The 19,577-nt window shown below is 40.9% G+C and overlaps 2 protein-coding genes across 8 annotated transcripts in view; one reads left to right on the plus strand and one right to left on the minus strand.

Annotated features, from left to right (window-relative positions):
- EAF2 (ELL associated factor 2) lies at positions 1 to 17,564 on the minus strand. 4 transcript variants are annotated; one of them, XM_078377159.1, is made up of 7 exons: positions 17,348 to 17,564; positions 11,698 to 11,792; positions 9,948 to 10,084; positions 6,923 to 7,068; positions 4,221 to 4,439; positions 1,073 to 1,134; positions 539 to 717 (listed from the first exon to the last, which is right to left on the minus strand). In XM_078377159.1, exons 1-7 carry the CDS (start codon positions 17,562 to 17,564, stop codon positions 700 to 702), a joined length of 894 nt encoding a protein of 297 aa, XP_078233285.1. In that variant the 3' UTR covers positions 539 to 699. The 4 variants fall into 4 exon arrangements, with proteins under 4 accessions (XP_078233313.1, XP_020661576.3, XP_078233285.1 ...); XM_078377241.1 differs by lacking the exon at positions 17,348 to 17,564 and adding an exon at positions 16,929 to 17,164; XM_078377187.1 differs by lacking the exon at positions 1,073 to 1,134 and having other exon boundaries at positions 1 to 717.
- The window catches only part of IQCB1 (IQ motif containing B1), a 24,635-nt gene continuing 22,549 nt past the window's right edge, over positions 17,492 to 19,577 (plus strand). Inside the window, exon 1 of one of the 4 annotated variants that reach the window (XM_020805870.3) lies at positions 17,492 to 17,629. The gene's annotated coding sequence lies outside the window, so the exon portion shown is untranslated. Of the gene's footprint in view, positions 17,995 to 19,577 lie in introns of all 4 variants that reach the window. The other 3 variants (XM_020805842.3, XM_020805852.3, XM_020805859.3) reach the window with 3 other exon arrangements.

Consider the following 19,577-nt stretch of genomic DNA (forward strand, 5'->3'; position numbering starts at 1 on the left):
TTTCAGTGAAATGATAAATATTTTATTAGTACTTAAACTGCTATCAAAAGTAGTATATTGATCTTAACATGATTTTAAAAAGACACATTGACACTGTTCAGCAATCAACATTTAGCAAGCAAGGAGCTGTACCTTGCAGGTGATTCGAATTTGTTACAAGAGGAACTGAGTAAGACCCACCAGAGACTCTGCAGGCTATGAAACAGACTGTGATGATACATAAAATATTACACAGAATGAATTCCACTATATTGTTTGGCAACTAATTTTATATGACCAGCTTCAAAGGATAAAAATGTAACAGATTTCAACTGTTTGCTTTCTCCTATTTATATGTATACATACATACAAGTTCTGAAGTAAAACTTTAATTCAAACTGTCTGGAACTTCTTCCATATCTAACTTACATACAGAAGTCAGCTGTTTGAAATTTTAAGTAAAGGAGGTAGTAAAAGATACTCCGGATACACCTAACGATAAATACCAGGACCCAGACATTTGGAAGAGACATATACAGACATACTGCTGTACATGAAGTCAGATAAATTAAGTCAAGTTTATTTTAGTAACATTCCTCTGTTTTTATCATTTTCAACTTAGTGCAAAACAGATGCCTCTTCATCTAAAGCAAGAGAAATGATGGACCTTTAGAACACCAACATGTCCTCAGTCGTCATCACTGTCACTTCCAGTCTCACTCAGCTGAAGATCATTTCCTAAAATTAAACAGAAGCACACATGAATTCTGCAAACATTTTTCTCCATAAAAAGGGGGATCTTTCTTTTTTCAAACATGAGAATGCTAGAATCAGACAAAAGTCAGGGAGAAGTTAAGAGCTAAACATACATGGAATCTTACAAGCTTCCTTAACTAGAAAAATGATTGCTGGAGGCTATTTTGTTTGTTGTTGTTTTAATCCATTCTGAACATCATACAGTGGTGCCTCGCTTAACGACGATAATCCGTTCCAGGAATATTGCCGTTAAGCGAAAACATCGTAAAGCGAAAATAAAACCCCATTGAAACGCACTGAAACCTGTTCAATGCGTTCCAATGGGGTAAAAACTCACCGTCCAGCGAAGATCCTCTATATGGCGGTCATTTTCGTTGCCTGTATAGCGAGGAATCCATCCTAAACACATCGGGGAGCCATTTTAATCACCTGGTGGCCATTATGAAACCGCTGATCACCTGTTCGAAAAACGTCATTTTGCGAAGAATCGGTTCCTGAAGCAGGGAACCGATCATCGCAAAGCAAAATTCCCCCATTCAGACCATCGTTTTGCGATCGCAAAAAGATCGTCGTCAAGCGGTTCCAGCGTAATGTGGGGCAATCGTAAAGCAAGGCATCACTGTAGTCTGAATCTAGCTGAGATGTGAACCTATTTCTGTACATATGGGATGTTTAGGTTCCACATTGTGCACTTTACACAGAAGAGGCCATGTACCTTTCAACACTACCTAATCTTCCTTTTTAGAATTCTGTGTTTTCTTTTTAAGTGACAAGTTTTAAGCAGTTTTTTCATTGCAAGAAGTCGAGCTGAACAGCAATTTTTTTTAAATGCAAAAATTTAAGCTGAATGGCACTTAGATAGAGGACACCAAGTTTAGCAAGAGGAGAGTGTGAGTCACAGACAGCAATATAATAAAGTACATAGTGGGCTATTGGTAGAGGAATAACAGGCCCTTTTAACATTTCATGACCTCAATACTTGTTGCAACATCTCTCCCAGAAACAGCTACTCATTTCACATGTTCCTCCGAATCCACATGGCTTAAGGTGGCCGCATTGAGAGAGCCAACAGCACTTAGAGAGGCAAAAAAGTTACCAACAAGGAACTTGGCTTTCTCAGTGGTAGCTCCTATTCTGTGAAACAAGCATCCAATGGAGGCTTTATCCCACCTGATATTTAGAAACCTAGTGAAGACAGAACTCTATAAAGCAGCCTTTAAGAACATATCTCCAGATGTTAATATTAATTTTTAATTTTAGGTTTTCTTTTTACTATTATGTTCAAGTTGGTGTACTGCCATGTTGGTTATTACATAGGGGTGATGGCAATGGCTTTTATGTCTTATTCTGTAAACTGCTCAGAATAGTGGATGTTCACTAATGGGATGGTGTACAAACCAAATAAATTAATAAATACAGATACATCTATATTTTTCAGATGCTTTTACACAATGAAAGCAACTCTTAATTATCAACTTAACCATTTTAACCATCAGTTTGACTGCACTATGGAAAATTCTTTCCATACTGTCTTTTCTAAATCATTGCAAGTTGCCTGCACGCCCATGCATAACAGTTTTAAACTACTATTTTAAATGGACATGCCCTTTTTTCCCTCCTCCATTATTTCTGCCCTACATATCTATGTTAAATATAAATTAAGCAACATTTGCAGGCTACAACACTGCACATACACGCAGCCCAGCATTAAAAAGATGTGATCTTGTGCAACGCCTATTAATTTTGATGACTGTTGCAAAAAAAAGGAGTTCCCCTATTAAATGTTTCACATGGTGATTTATGGCAGCAGACCAATCACAAGGACTAATAGCAAGGCACAATTAAAAAAACCCCAAAACTAGACTTTAAAGACATTTTCAGGCAGAAGTGATTTACAGTGCTTCTGTTAACCAGCTTTTATTTATACCCTGGCACCAGTATGTGGTAGCTCAATAAATATTTTAAGGTATTCCTTTGCAGTAGAAATCTGGTCTTCCTGTCAAGTATAAGTGGATGTATATGCAAAACTGAATAAAGACAGACATGTAATTATAAAATGCTAGAATACTTAATGCTAAAAATACAGAGCTTCTTTTTACTTCTCATGTTATTTGCCATTTTTTCCTATGCAACAATTCTAGAGTCAATGCAAGAATAGCTTTATTGCCACCTTAGAGCAAAACACAAAGGCCAGCATCCTGTTTGAACAACTCATGTGTGTAATGGTGATCCTGTAAATTGTTCCCCTTCACTGGGTATTGGTTGTAAGCACAATGATGGGTTGCCCAGTGAAGGCCCCCCCTTACATTATTACTATTGCATGCAGTTTTCCCCAATGAGATGCTTTCCAAGGAGTCATGCAACAATATACTGCACCCACAGTTTGTGATGTACTGTCTAGCAAAGAACTGGGTATGTATGCAATATACATAGGCATCCTTCAGTCTCGAGAGACTATGGTAACATGCTCTGAATCGAGGAGTGTCCTCTCCAGAGCATGAAGCCCGGGTAAGGTAATATGGAGGATAGGCTGTTACCCAAGCAGCAGATCCCCCCTCTCCACATTGCTGAAATGGTCCAATGGAAAGGCAAGAGCCAATACGACTGGTTCCAGCAACATCGCAGGAGTTGGCAGAACGACACGAGCTGCCTTCGGGACTCCAGCTCCGGATTTTGCCTCGAGGTTAACTCCTGAAGCCTTTTCCATTGGTGGATATAGCCACAAGGCAGTGGAGGTTTGAAATCGGAGTTTTCCTTCTCCTAGATGGGCTGCCTTCCATGGCTGACGAGCCCCACCTACCCGGCGTATGCAATATAACTGCCAAATAAATCCAAGTCCAGTCTTAGAACTACAGTATACTACTGCAGAGGCAACCCTTCAATGCATTTAAGACTGATGTTCATCACGCTTACCAGATCGCAGTGACAAACCTGGGGTGGTATTAAAGCATGTGCCTTGCCCAACCTATGTCCATAAGTTTTGGACCTTGGACTTCAAACTACCATCCTTCTTCTCTCTATAACATGACCCATGGTCAGATATTTGGGAGCTGTAGTCCAAAATCTGGAGAGCATGCTATTGGCTAAAGGCTGCTATACATAGTGTGCTTGTTACTGCAGTAAGCAGGGCCAGCCCGTTGAAAGATTAGACATTTTATTGCATTCAAAACCAGGATGTATTGCACTAAACACAGAGTAGTTCCTTTTGAGATGTTTCAGTCCTTCCAGAACAAATTACCAATTTAATCAGTGTCTACAAATCAAAAGGAGGCAACATCAGCTGTACTGTAAATGCCATAACCTTTAATTTAGCATCATCAGTCTTTAAGTGACTTTTATCCCAACATCTAACCCCAACCTCAGCGGTTCAAACCCTCTCAATCCAGACATGGTTTTAGTTTCTCTGGGAAGTTCTGAAAGCATGTGGTTTTCTTTCAGATTCTTTGAATCTGAGTGTAACATGATGTTTCACGTCCTGTACTTACGCAGAGTATTCATTAAGTGGCCACTGCTCTCTTGATGTCTATGATAGCCTGCACCAACGTCTGGGATGGCCTGTTCTGGCACTGACAGGGGAAAGGATGGCTTTGTCTCTTCATCTTCTGAATCACTGGAACTGTTTTCACTGCTGGATGAGGATGAGGACTCAGATGAACTCTCAGAGCTACTCATCTGCTCTATTACTTTAGCTTCTGCTTGAAGCTCTGAAAATAAGATTTAAGTATAGAAAACATGGATTTGGGTTCAAGAGAACATTTGCCAGCTTGGTTATAATTACTTTACATTTAATTTTGAAAACAATATGAACTGAGAAAAGTATATGAGAGTCAGCAGAAAGTAAAGTAGAGTTTTACATCTGTCAGTGTGATCAAATGGTTAGACTTAAGATTTAGACTGGATGCTCGATTCAGTTAAGACAAAACCAAGAAGCATCCTTAGAAACAAGCACTGGAAACTTCTAAACTATGCTCAGTCTGCTCCTAATTGAGTTTTTCCTCGATGTGAAAGAGTGCCCCTTGAAGAAGAACTGGGTTCAAAAGATATTGGGTTTAATAAAAACATCTTTAAATCCTCAGTGTTTCCGCAAACAAATCCCTCAGTCAGTGTTCACTGAAAGGTATCTGATTACTCACCCTCTGCTATGGACAGTAAAACACAAGAACTTGGTACAAAATAATAATTCAATGAACAATCAGTCTTCAGATTCTGGAACACAGAGGTTGTTCCCCCCTGGTGGGAATTAAACCACACAGCTCCAAAACAATTGCTTGAGTCGGAACACATTATCCTACCAACAGCTGAGTTAAGTACAATGACCAAGTACACAGCAGCAACTTTTGTCATTACTCCCATTTGCAGTGACAAGGGCTTACTTAACCACATGACAGCAGATTTCTGCCATCAATCATGCTGGTCATGAATCAACTTTTCACACATCCTAAATACACATATTGTTCAAGCTGCAGCAGAAGCATGCAACACGCCCTTGTAGGATCAGGGTGCTCTGGGCAGCTTTCATTTAACTAGGTCAGAGTGGAGCAACATGTGGCCCACAGGCCACAAGGGTCAAAATTCATCCTCCCGCCCTGTAACATCATCATGTTCTATTATTTTTTTTTTAAAGGTGGTCCTAATTGTCCTATTGTCCCTTCTGGTAGATATGTGGAATAATTCTTCAATGTTCTGAGGGGTTTCCATGCTCCCCCCCCTTTTTTTAAAGGCCACTGAATGAAGCCTAGCTACCAGAAAGTATGGTGGCCACAGTTAGTTTTGTGGTTGTGCTCATAAGATAATATTGACTCTCAAGATTTGCTTTTGAAAACTACTTACATTCTTTGCAGATACAGACAAACGAACTATAACAATGAGTCACTTTTAAAAAAGACAGAATAAGATTATAATTAATGTTCTGAAGATACACTGCAGGGGTGCTCTATCCCTAAAGCGAGATTCTGCCTTACTGATGTACAGAATGAATTTCATATTACTGTACATGTTAAACAAGTGGAGACGTACAATAAACTGCTACCATGGATCCCCCAAAGCCCCAAACCCAACATGCTAGTGCTACCTATGTATGTTGTGTTCCAGGTCTTGTGGTGCAAGTGTCACACCGCTCATGTTCAGTGTGCATGTCAGTGGCATTACGCTGTGTGGCTGTGGTAGCTTAGTGGAGTGAAAAGGAAAAAGGACACTTTTTACCTTTATCTGCTTTATTTAGGTGCACCTCATATCTTATAGATCTGAATGTGTTTTGGCCCCACTATCACAACTGTGCTACTTAGCACAACACCTCAGTGGTACTGTACTGCAGACCAGACCAGTGTTCTTCTATTTTGTTCTAAAAATATTTCTCTGCATACCTGGCATTTTACCACAGCTACCCTCGATTCTGCTGCCCTACTTGTCAGTATAGACCACCATGTATTTTTCCGAAATATTTATACCCTGCCTTTCTCTTCAAGAGGTCCCAAGGCAGATTACCATGCTAAAAGAAACATTTAAAACTTTAAGAACAACTACAGCCCTGTTGTAAGGAACCATGTCTAAGCCAGTGAGTTACTGAGAAAAGCTTAGTTATAGAGTAAGCAATGTTCTCTTACATTTAAAAAATGTACAGTGGTGCCTCGCTTAATGACGTTAATTCGTTCCAGCGAAATCCCTGTAGAGCAAAAACGTCATAAAGCGAAAATTTAAAAACCCATTGAAACGCATTAAAACCTGGTTAATGTGTTCCAATGGGCTAAAAACTCACTGTCCAGCGAAGATCCTCCATACGGCAGCCATTTTCGGTGCCTGTATAGCAAGGAATCCGTCCCTAAGCACATCGGAGAGCCATTTTGAGCACCCCGTGGCCATTTTGAAAACCCAAAGACAGCTGTTTTGGTCGTCGTAATGCGAAGAATCAGTTCCCGAAGCAGGGAACCGATCTTCGCAAAGCAAGCATTGCGATCGCAATTGCGATCGCAAAAACATTGTCATGAAGCGGATTTGTCGTAATGCGGGGTAATCGTTAAGCAGGGCACGACTGTATAGGTCTTTTTCTGCACCTCCAGCTCACTGCCTTACAATATGAAGCAATGCAGTCCAGACAAGCTTACCGTCCCAATGAAAACTGGAGTACCAATGCCAATCTCAAACCTTCAAATTAAAGAATAAGCTTAATCAACCTGCTAAATCAATTTACCTCTTTCTATATCATCCATAGGAAAAGGTGATGATATCTTCTCTTTTGGTGGAGAACATCTGGCACTGTTGGAAATCTTATTTGTGTTTCTCATTAGCTGTTGCTGCTGCTCAAGACGAGACTGAATCTTACTGCTTCCTTCACCTCTGCAACGAAGTTTTTAAAAAGTCATATCCGAGAATTTTCTAAGGTCATTTGTAAGGGGAAAAAAACGGAAATTTTACTTTCCATGACTTCTAACAAATGACAAGAGTAAGAAACATCTTTGGAGGCTTATCACTGAAAGCCCCAGGCAGAAGCTGCAATGGGTCGTGTCCCTCCTCCTCCTCCAGTTATGGAATTCTCTTCCCTGAGCAACCTTATGCCACCCTGGTTTTGGCAGTCAATGAAAAGACTTTAAGTGTTTCCAGGCTTTTAACATCTGTCGTACATTATTCACACTGCTGTGCATTTAGCTATATTGTCTATTTGCATCTGCTTCTAAATTGTTCTTTTTCTTTTATTGTTCTGCTAATTTCTTAATAGCTGCTTGGATAGTTCAGTGGTTTCGGTATCTGGCTGTGGGGCCAGAAGCTGGGAGTCTGATTCCCCACTGTGCCTCCTTGGAGAAGAGCCAGTTTATGAGGCCTTGGACAAACTGCACAGTCCCAGAATGTCCCCCAGAAGAAGGGAATGGTAAATCACTTCTACATCTATTATTGACCTGGAACCCCCCCCCCCGAAAAGAGTCACATAAATCAGAACTGACTTGACAGCAGACAATGCTTATTATTAATTTGTTAATATATTTAACAGTGTTACTGCTGCAAAGCAAGGAGAACGCTTCCTTCTTGGTGACGCACAAATATTTTAAGGAATATAAAATGTTAATAAAATGCACCAAAGCTCCTAAGAGAGGTCATGGTTGGCCCCATCCAAGATTTCCTTTGGTTAGGAAGCAAAGATCTATTTATTCAGGCAGGCCTTCGTCAATGAAGAATCTCAGATTTTAAGACCTTATCTAATATGCTGATTTTCACTTTTTACAGCAAATTAGTATAGTGTTTTTAATCAAATTATTGTGAAGTGTTTTAATTTTAATAGTATTTTACTAATAAAATCAAGTTTAATTCTGTGTTAATGGTTTTGACTGTATTGTGTTTATTCTATTATAACCTTCTGTTGTTTTAAACTCTTTTGTATGCCCTCTTGGGTCCCAATTCTGGAAGAATGGTAGCATATTAAAAAAAAATAATATTAGTCTGTACATGCTCTTGTGGAACATTCTACAAATATTGAAGAGAAAATATGCAACAACAGAATTTCATAATGTTACAATGGTTCTAATTACTTAAAAGCAATTATTTGGATTTTAAAAAAGAAAGATTTAAATTACTTATTTTGGATTTTGGAATTGCATGGCTTCCTAGCTGAAGTGCATTTTAAACATTTTTAGTTTGCCTTTTAAAAACATGAATTGTTTTCCTATGCATTCATACTAGACAGCAATATTTCAACTGATTTTTCACCAACCAAAAATAATTTGCTAAATACCATGCTAAAGCAAGTCACAGTTAGAATAGGTCATTTGAATCAATGAAATTTACAGAGCTGACTTACCAAATTTCCATTACAGTGGTGCCTTGACTTATGAACTTAATCCATATTGGAACGGTGGCCATAAGTCAAAACGTTCATAAGTCAAAGCACAATTTCCCATAGGAATGCATTGAAAACCGATTAATCTGTTCCAGCCAAAGGAAAAAAAATACAAAAATAAAATAAAACACTGCAAGTCCCATGCTGGGACTGCAAAACAAAAAACAAAAACAAAAACCAAACAAATCCAAAAATAAACATTGAATTTTCAGTCCCACGCTGGGACTGGAAAAAAAAACATAACCCCCCCCCAGGCCAAACCTACCCTCCAAAACCCACCCAGAACAATTTTTTAAAAGGAAAAAGCAGCACCTTACCTCCGCTGCCGCTACCGGGCCAGGGCTCCAGCTGCCTCTGCGGAGGCTTCCAGGGCGCTTACTCATGAGTAGACCCACACTGTCTACTGCTTACTCACAAGTAGACATGCACCAGGGATGGGCAGGGAGTGCACCGGCTGTCCCCGCCTCTCCCTCCTCCTCCTCCTCGGCAGAAGTAAAAAAGTTCCCTGACCCCCTGCTCTAACCATTGGGGTAAAAGAGCAGCCTCGTTGCCACCAACGGTTTGAATTTCCCACCCTTTTCCCCTGCCTTTTTCTGTTCTTAAGTCAAAGCTCCGGCCGCAAGTCAAAGCAAAATTTTGCAGCAGGAGCTGTTTGTAAGTCAAATTGTTCATAGGTCAGGGCGTTCGTAAGTCAAGGCACCACTGTAATGCAATAGGCCTGCTCTAATAAAATTTACTACACCAAGCAACAGAATTATAGCCAGTTCAGGACTAATCTTAAACTTTTAGAAATTTAAGCTTTTTGCATTCTTCCTCCTCACACGGTACTGAATTAGAGAAGGGAGAGCTTGTCTAGGCTTGAGAAATTTTCTGCTTTCTTGGAGCATACTAAAAGTTGACCAGTCCCAGCCAAGCAGAAAGAATTGACCTGAACAACTTAACAGGTTAAGCTTCCAAGTAAAAACTTTAATGAAACAACAAAAGATCAAGCTTTCAACAGGAAACATGCCCTACCATTTTCAGGATATAAATGGCATACTAGCTGCCTTGCATACAGTAATATACACTCAATGTGACTGCATCACACATTCCAGGTGGACTAATTGCTTAATCAACTTACTGCTGTTCTAATGAGGTCAATTATAGGAATCCATGAATCACTAAGTCTTTGCCCTTCTTCACGGTTCAGCACATTACTTCTCACATGTGTCTCTAAAGTCTATCTTATCAAATTCCAAGAGTATCACTGAAACAAGTTTGTGGTTTAGTAGAACTCAGTCACCCCTATAACCTCTCTAAGAACACAGTAATCAACTTTTCTGTGTCCTAGCACAGTCATAGTTGCCAATACTTCCAAAATGACTAAAGAAACATTTTAAAAACCCACCTGGTTTTCTTCACAGTGATATTGCTACTAAGCTTCTCTAGTGTACATTCTCCAGTACCATGGTTAATTATCAAGATGCATTCTTTTTGATATGGCTTCTTGGAACCCTTGAAAACTGTTACAGGTGGAGTAGAACCCTGTTTCAGATTAGAACAAAAATAATATTGATGCTTTTTTTTTTAAAAGGGCAAATAGCTGTGTATTTTGTGGAGCCAGTACATCAGAACATTTTACCAAAGAGTATGTGTGATGGTGGCATCACAAGCCACAAACAACCATTTAGCTCAGCGGTTTAGGCATCCGGCTGCTCAGCCACAGATTGAGAGTTCAATTCCCCATTGTGTCTACCTGACAAGGTCTGGACCCATAAGGCCCTTTTAGCTCCACAGTTCTAAAAGTATTATTAACATATATGGAGCTATTATATTATTTTTGGAATGCATACCAAAATAACAATAGGAAACCTATGTAGAGTATGCTGAGCTTGCAGCTGCCATTTGAGCCTTCTAGATCATCAGGGACGTGGTGGCGCTGTGGGCTAAACCACAGAAGCCTTTGTGTGCTGCAGGGTCAGAAGACCAGCAGTCCTAAGATTAAATCCACGCAATGGATTGAGCTCCCATCACTTTGTCCCAGCTCCTCGCCAATCTAGCAGTTCGAAAGCATGCAAATGCGAGTGGGAAGGTAAAACAGCATTCCCTAGTCACGCTGGCCACGTGGCAAACTGTCTTCGGACAAGTGCTGGCTCTACGGCTTGAAAACGGGGATGAGCACCACCCCCTGGAGTCGGACACGACTGGACTAAAAATGTCAAGGGGAACCTTTACCTTTAGATGAGACAAAATATTTTCCTCAGTTTTATTAATTAAGGTAGAACATCTATTGGTCTTCCTAATTTACCAATTATTTACTGAATGTATTGTAGTGCCTTTCAAAATTGTAGAATGACATTCTTCTCTTAAATTAATCTTTCTGGCTCACTTTCCTGAGACATATGACTTTACTCACAAAGTGTGAAACATGTCACCCAGGTTATGGTGAAAGGAATTATGTCAGTGATTGCTTGGCTCTGTAGTAAAAGCTGCAAGAAGTATTAGGCTTTTCTGTGACAGTATTAGGCTTTTCTGTGCCATGTTTGAAAACATGGTTTTTAAACAAAGTGTTAAAAATCAGGGATTTTTAAGAAACTGTAATGGAATTTTTGGTCCAGCCAAGATTCCAAAATTTACACACAGCTGCTGTGAAAATACTTAAAACTTGAATATATATAATGTGGACTAAGTTATAAATTTTCTTTTTTCATTACTGGAGCTTATAGTTTAATATCCGATGAGAACTCAGAGCTCCCCTACACTATGCAAGTTAACTGTGGTTGTACATAATCTGTACTCATTCAAAGAGACTATGATCCTAAATAGCCTAATATGGAAGCAAGTTATATTTTACATATCACAGGACAATATATAAAATATAACGGCTGCAACTCTTAGGGTCCCTTTGTGTATAGGAACAGCAGAAGTGAAGACACATGCACCTAAATGGAGATTGCTGGCTATAGCTCACAAAGACAAATCCCGTACCTGTTAAGAAGTGCAAATATTTGCAGTGAACATGTCAAATACAGCACTCCAAATCAACACCAGGAGAGTTACGGGCAATGTCATTCTTGCATTCTTGATATATTTAAAAGTAATGACCGTTTAAAACAGCATCTCCAACCTTTCCTCCCAAAGAGATAAAGCAATCTTACCTCAATATTTGGCAAAGTTATTGTCACCTGTTCTCCTTTACCAACTTCAAGCTCTCCTTCACAACTTGTATCAATTGAGGCAGGCTTGAAGTCATCTAGGAGGAAAAAAGAATGATAAAATATCCTTTGGTGTCTGTGAATACGGGTTGGTTCTGCCAGGGGCAGTTCTGTTGACAGCGCGGGAAAAAGAACAGGAGGCTGATCTTCTTTTCTAACAGAATCAGTTTTATTTGTGAACAAACTCAACTCTGCTGGCTCAAACGGATCCATTAAACTCAACTCTGGTAACAACTTATAACTTCAAACTTGCATGGTTATTTCCTTGTCTTTTTTCCTTACAGTGGGGCTGGACCAAATCGCTCCCTGTTGGTCATAGGACGGATCGGAGTGGTCCACACAGCGCAAACTGTCCCATAACATGGGTGTCGCGCCCAGTCCCCCTCCTGCTGGCTCTGAAGCAAAGAGGGACTGGGACAGATCACCCACCTCCCCCGACACTGACTGCGTGGTTACACCACCACAGTCCATTCCAAGGGATCTACCTCTTGACCACGCACAACGAACTCTGGAGGTGCCGGCAACAATCCTCCATCAACCTGCAAATTCGGAAACTCTTTGAGCAGCTTCAGAAAGCTGTCATGGCCCATGCTCCATTCTGTCTGAGCCGATCTATCTTTCTTATCTGCTGGTTCACTCTTTACCACTCTCCCACTTCCCGCCTTTTCTCCCTCATTTATATCTTCCCATACAATCAAATCAAACACCTCCCCTCTCTCATCAGCCAAACACACTTCTCTATGCTCCTGTACTTCCTGGTCATCTTGTCCAGCTCAGAAAGTTTCTCAATACCTATTACAGATTTCAGCAAATTTTAGAGGTATATAATTTCATCTAAATATGCCAAGTAGGCTTAAATGAAGGAGACTCTTCATCTACGTCAAGTTGTTATGTTCATAAGAAGAGAGAGAACTAGGATTTAGGAAAGAAAGGAGTAGACTGAAAGGAAAAGCATGTCTAAGTGCAAATGGAAATTACCTCACAATTCCTACATTCAAAAGAAATAACACATTTATAGGTATAATCTGATTTTTATTCCATATTAGCAAAACACATTTTTCTTTTTAGACATTATACATCAGCTTTTTAAGTTTTAGTACAAACAATCCAGTCTTTTAAAAAAGGATTTAGCAAGAGCTACTGCCTCACCATAAACTATCACTGTCATGGGCTGTCAAGTCAAACCCACCCATCTATGAATGAGTGATCTCCAAAATATCCTGTCCTTAACAGTCCTACTCCACAACTGCAAACTCAAGCCTTTGGTCTTGAGTTAATCTATCTCATATTTGGTCTTCCTGTTTTCCTGCTGCCTTCTACCTTTCCCAAGCATTATTGTCCTTTCCTGCCTTCTCATGATATTCCCAAAGCAGGACGGCCTCAGTCTCAACATTTTTGCCTCCAGTGACAGCTCAGGCTTGATTTGCTCTAAGACCAACTTGTTTGTCTTTCTGGCAGTCCAGGTTATCCACAAAGCTCTACTCTAGCACCACATTTCAAACAAATCTCTCCTCTCCCCCCCAATCAGCTTTCTTTAATGTCCATCCATACATTGTGTTCGGAAATGCAATAGTGTGAATGATCTTGGTCTTCATCTCCAGTGACACATCCTTACATGTGATGATCTTTTCTGGAACTTTCATTGCTGCCCTTCTGATTTCTTGGCTGCACTCTCCATTTGGATTGATGATTGAGCCAAGTTATATACAACATTTGGTTTTGCTTTCTTCCTTACATTTGCATTCCAGTCACCTATATTCATAAACATGCTTTGCTTTGGTGTGTGATCAATCACTTCTTAGAGGACTGCATAAAAGTCTTCAATTTCATATTCTTCAGCTTTGGTAGCTGGACCATAGACTTAAATGATGGTTATGTCTGATTTATATTATTTGGCCAGACCTTGCATTATAGTCCCTAACTGCCTGTGCTACATTTTGCCTCAGTATTAAAGCCACTTCATTTCTTCAGATTTAGTTACTCCCAGAATAGAACACTTTGTAGTTGTTAGACTAAAAATGTCCCATTCCAGTGCACTTTATTTCCCTGACACCGAGCACTGCTATGTCTATACATTCCGTTCTTTGTTTTATGGTTTCCAGTTTACCCTGAATCACAGTTCACACATCCCATATTCCAATTGTATGTGCTTCACATTTGGACTTTCACTTCTGTGCATTAGACATCCTTTTGGCTTTACTCTTGTTGCATCATTAACAATAAAGTTATTCATACTTGTCCTTTGCTCTTCCCCAGTAGCTGGTTGAGTATTTTCTGACCTGGGTCGCATCTTCTACCACTATCTTTTGTTTCATTTTGGACTGTCTCATCATATGGTTTTCACAGTAAGGAAAATTCAGCAGGGGTTTACTATTGCCACCTTCTGCACAATACCAGCAAAAGTTAGTTTGAGTGTTACTGCCACTACCTCCTTCATCAGTGTTACTTTCATTTAGCACTGCTAACCAGTAGCTGCCTTGAAGAGGGTGGATGCATCTTAGACTGGCGTCTCAGCTGTGACCTGCTTTGGGTGACCCTGCTAGGAGTCTACGCTCATAATGGAGTCTCTGGCATTGCTCTCAACTTCACTGACACACTCAAATCTTTTCACCATGTTGAGGTGTGCATCCAAGAACCATAAGCATTAATAATAAAAATTACTGAGTTGACAAATAGTGTTTGGAAAATGTAACATTTAGATAATTTTTGTTTCAAAAACATCAGTTTTCTTATTTATTTAATACATTTGTATACCACCTGACTAGTGCTGGGTATTTCTCTGGGCAGTTTACAGCAAAGGAAACAATGTAAACATGAGATAACAAACATAAGACATCAAATCATCAAATAAAAACAAAATAATTGAGAAACGAACAAAAATACAACTATACATAGAAGTAAACAGCCCCCACAATGTTAAGATGGCAAAAATCTAGAAATGCATTTAATCAAGGATGTCCCCTAAATACTTTTTCAAACAACCTGGTTTTTAGCATCCTCTTAAAGACAAGAGGGCAAGGCCAAATTATTTTACCGAATGTTCCAAGAACCCAGAAAATTAGCTATAAAAAGTTCATTGTTGGAGTGCTACTGCTTTCTCTCTCCCTCAAACTGATGAGTATAAAGTTGACACTGTTAAATGAACCCATTAATTATTGACACTATACAAAGAATTTGAATAGGTTTTAAATAAACAGGTCTCCAACTTTCAAATACTTGGAAACTAAATTATTCTAAAGCAAATACAAAGCATTAGGGATGGATGATCCTGAAGCTTGTGCTTGAAGCCAGTGAATGGAATGCTAGGCTACCTAGGCCTTGGATGGGCCTAATCCAGCCTGGCACCTCTTTCCTCTTAAGAAGTTGCTGGTTGACCCCTGTTTCTCCCTTGAATCTGTGACTCAAAGCAATAGTGCTTCAGAAGATGAGCCTCGTGGTGCAGTGGTTAAAACGCTGTACTGCAGCTAAAACTGTGCTCACGACCTGGGGTTCAAATCCCAGGTAGCTGGCTCAAGGTTGACTCAGCCTTCTATCCTTCCGAGGTCGGTAAAATGAGTACCCAGCTCGCTGAGGGGCCAATGTGTAGCCTGTATAATTAAATTGTAAACCGCCCGGAGAGTGCTTGTAGCACTATGGGGCGGTATATAAGTCCAAAAAAAAAAACAACAAAAAAAAAAACACCTTACTAGGAAGTAAGTTCCAGTAGCTATCACAGGGTTATCTAGCAAATGCCATTATTTATTAAAAGCCACACATCTTGCCTAGTCTAAAAACCTCAATTTTCCCATAAGGGTCTTGATTTTTTCCCCTCTATGATATGTAGAACTTGAAGGCAATGTATGGTTTCATTTAGATTTCCCTGACTCCTTCCTCTTCTTGAAAACAGGCTCATGACACAGTAAGCTATTGTTATGATACATTTGTTATAATGTCATAGAGATTGGTGCTGCATGAAGTTGATAAGCAAGATCTGGCAACTCTGCTTACCTCCTAACCTCAGTTTTTCCCATTTCACTTCTGGCCAGCGCCCAATTAGTTCTGCCTAGGTTTTCTTTTTTAAAAGTAGTTTTTAAAAGTATCCCATCTCTTAAAAACCACTGCAGATTCTTAAATGGAGTTGACTGAAATCAACTGAATAAAACTGATGTTTGTGATAGTTATCTTTAAATTCCAGCACACTGCTAGTTTTTCCCTATTGACTTTGTGGGTACAAGAATATAAAACAAAGTTAATTCATGATCTCTTTCTTGAACACTGAATAATACTGCCATTCAGAAGGAGAAATATAAGAATTATTGCCTCAATCCACCCTCAGTTAAACTGAATACAGTATCACTTTTAAAAGCCCAGTGGTCTCATTTTAAAAAACACAGGTACAAACTACCCCTTCTTTCCCAAAAGTCTTAAGCTGGAATTTCTGTAGCCACACAAAATGCCTTGGCTCCTGTAAAAACTAACAGATTCACTGAGAAATTAGCTTTTATGAAATAATTGGGGGGGGGGGGGTAGAAACCCAATCTCTAAGTGATCTGCCGGAGCCTCCTCCCCATGATTTTCCCAATTATTTGACAAGAATTGTAAACAGTGCCTCCCCAAAAGTTTCAGGGAGCAAGGGATGGATCTGGGTGGGGAAGGAAGACAAGTCCAGCTCAGTTTTAAGCAAAAATTAATTCCCAAACTTAGGTTGCTTGAAATGTATCCCTTTTAGACACGCCCCTGGTTGGTGGATGTCAGGATCCCACTGAAAAACATGACACACAAAGTAGATCCTACAAGATTATAGCCTCTCGATCGGTGGATTATCAGATCCCTGGAAGGATTAGCTTGCCTTTGGTTTGGTCACCTTCCGGTACCTTTTTACATATATTCGTTCTCAACATTTTGGCTGAGAGTGATGAAAGGATTACTTGTCCGTCTCTGATATTACTTGAACAGCCTCCATCCTGCCGCCTAGCCAAACTCCTCGGACTCCAGCTGGTTTTCTTACAGGCGCTGGGGATTCCCAACCTGAGGGTCTGCCCTCCCCCCCACATCGCCCCATCGCCGATCTTTCCCTAAAAGACCCATGAACTTCTGGAACAAGTCCTACCCACCACAACCCGGCCGGCCGCCGGCAGCCCCTACCTAGCTTTCCGCCCGCCCCCCCACGACACACAGCATACACACACACTCACAGCGCACAGTGTGGAAGGCACAACGCGGCTTCCTCTCGAAACTGTTGCCCAGCAGCAGCACGCGTTGCTTACAGTCGAAGAGCGGCTGGGTCACGCCGTTCATCCCGAACTGCCCACTCCTCCCTTGCCTCTCTCTCTCTCCGACCCCGTTTGACAGAGACAAGTGACCCCAACCTCCACCTGGTTGCTTCTGAGTGAACTTTCCTTGGCACCTCCCGAGCCGGAGGGGTGGGCGGAGCCACCGCGCGCTCTCCTCACGGAGGCCACGCCCCCTTGGTCTCTCGCTCTTCTTCTCACTGGAGGACTGAGTCGTAGCACCGCCTCCTCCGAACTTTTTTTCAAAGGAGATGAAAGCGGTACCTGAAAAGGCGGAGAAGCAAGAGGGAGCTCTGGCCTTCCGATTGGTTGCGGCCGCTTACCTAAACCCACCCACTCTCGGTGTCTGTCACTCTTTGTCGTGGCGCGAGTGCGAGCGGCTGAAGCGCCCGGAAGAGGCGATTTTGGATCCCAGGAGGGAAAGCCTCTTATGCAAATGAAGAAAGAGGGAGGGGGAGCTTCCAAGCGACGCCATGGGAACTGATGTCTCGTGCCGAGGACTGCTGTCTTATTGGGTGGAGGCCCTTGTGACCTCACCATTGAGGCAGGCCGTAGGAGTCTCGTAAGCGCTTCCGGTCGCAAGAAAGGCGGCGGTTGAAAAGAGGGTTGGTAAGAGTCAGGAAGCGCTCCTCTCTCGGTGGTTGGGCGGAGAGACTGTGGAGGTTGAGGAACGCGTCGGGAAAACTGTTCGTGGTTCTGCTGAGGGCCCTGAAGTAGTGTACTCTGAGCGGGGGTTTATAGCCCCCCCCCGGCTTCGTTAATCCTCCTGTGGGGAAAACAGTGAAGTAAATTTTGTGGTGCGTGAGGTGCTTCCACAACGAGTGAAAATACTCTGGCCGTTGGCTTCGGCTTTGGGCTCGGAATAGGCCCCTGAATATGCACTGGGACGCTCGCTTTGAGGCCTGAATTTGCTGCATTTGTGTACTACAGTAGTTACACTCCAAAGTTCCTGGATTCAATTCATGCCCAGGTGGGACTGGGAAATACTTGTTTAAAAGCGGCGGGGCTCTTGTGGCCCTTGACGTGTTCGAGGATTGCCCCTTTTTCATTAGCTCTTGCCAACCGAACTGATGGCAAGATCTGAGGGGAGTTGCAAGCCAAAAAATATCTAGAGTGCTGCCCATTGCCTGACTCGGATCTAAAATTGTAGAGCAGCCTTAGCTAAAGTGTTTGGGCTGCAACTTCTAATTTCAGCCAAGTCAGGGCCTTCTATTTTGCAGCTTCAGTCTTCAGAGCAGCACCATATTATTTTGTTTTTATCTTTTGATATTGCTTACCATAAAACCTGAGCTCTGTTTGGCTTTTCTGTCATGGATTTACAGGTTTGCAGAATAGGACTGCATTTGGTAGCCTCACGTCTTTGTCTATCCACCTTGCCTGTGTAGAGTTCCTTTGCTATCTCACAAGACTCCATATGCTCTGCAAGGAATTTAGATCAAGCTTTTGTTTTCTCATTTCCCTTTGCCATTCTATGTCAATTTTAAAATATCTTGATCCAGACATCAGTGATCTTGAAAGTTTGCACACTTTTCAGTACCTCTTTGATTGGTGTAATAAAGATTTCACACCAATATGGATTGTCTTTATAGTCTCTCCATGTGTTGTGGATTCCATATAGTATTGGGGTTGTAGAGTCATTCTTTGTGTGTAGAGCTAACTCTTCTCTGCACACCTAGTGTCCCAAACCTGTGAGTTGGGGTGCAACTGCAGTCCTGTTCTCCAACACTTGCAAGTCAATAGTGTGAAGGAATAGTCAGAGTGGATAATGTTAGTTGAAATACACCTTATATAAGCATTTCTATGTATCATCAGAGGAAAAGCTTTGATGTATAAGCTATATTTAGTGTTTTTCATCTTCCTTTAGAAAGGCTGCGGGGATTAAGCTGATGTTGACATTACAAATGTGTTGTTGTGCTCTGGACATATACACTGCATTTCAGCCTGATAGTAAAGTTTAGTAATCAACAGTGTTACTGCACTGCACCTTCTGTATAGATAGTGGAACTACATTGTTGCTGACTTCAGTAGCAAAGATTTCTCAGGTCCCTTAGTTGCTATTTTCCTTTCCAAAATGTTTATTCCCAGTATTTTCCAGACATGTTATGCTTCCAAATTTTTGATGAAATGGCCAGAATCATGTTGCACAAGATACAACTGCAGAAGGGAGGTAATGTCATAGAAAATATTTTCTGTAATTAAAGACTTCCTCCTTTTGTCTTGTGGTTTCCGTAACATCAGTGCAATGAAGCAGATTACTCATGAGTTGGACAAACTGCAGATCAGGTGCAGGAAGTCCTTAATCACCAAAAATGGCCCCAACAAATGACATAATCATTCTTTTGCTGGTGTAACTTCAACAGGATTCTGGCTGATACCTTTAATTTTCTTTGTCTATCTTGTGTTTTATTTCAAGCCTTTTAAGAATTCATCAAGTGAAACAAATTGCAAAAAAACAAACAAACCTGATTTGACTTGTCACAATTTTGTGAAGTGTTGCAGTCACCTAATAATCATAGTTGCTTGAATGAAAGCAGCTAAATTGTTTATAAGAAA

The sequence above is a fragment of the Pogona vitticeps genome, chromosome 1, assembly GCF_051106095.1.
Source record: "Pogona vitticeps strain Pit_001003342236 chromosome 1, PviZW2.1, whole genome shotgun sequence".
NCBI classification, from domain to species: domain Eukaryota; kingdom Metazoa; phylum Chordata; class Lepidosauria; order Squamata; family Agamidae; genus Pogona; species Pogona vitticeps.

Excerpts from the sequence above, each read along its gene's own strand:
- EAF2 (XM_078377159.1), bottom strand. The coding sequence starts at position 17,564 with ATGGTGAGGTCACAAGGGCCTCCACCCAATAAGACAGCAGTCCTCGGC. Across the intron at positions 10,085-11,697 it reads TAACTTTGCCAAATATTGAG|GGTTCTACTCCACCTGTAAC; the intron begins GTAAGATTGCTT and ends AATCTGAAACAG. Across the intron at positions 1,135-4,220 it reads CCACTTAATGAATACTCTGC|GATGGATTCCTCGCTATACA; the intron begins GTAAGTACAGGA and ends CGATGTGTTTAG.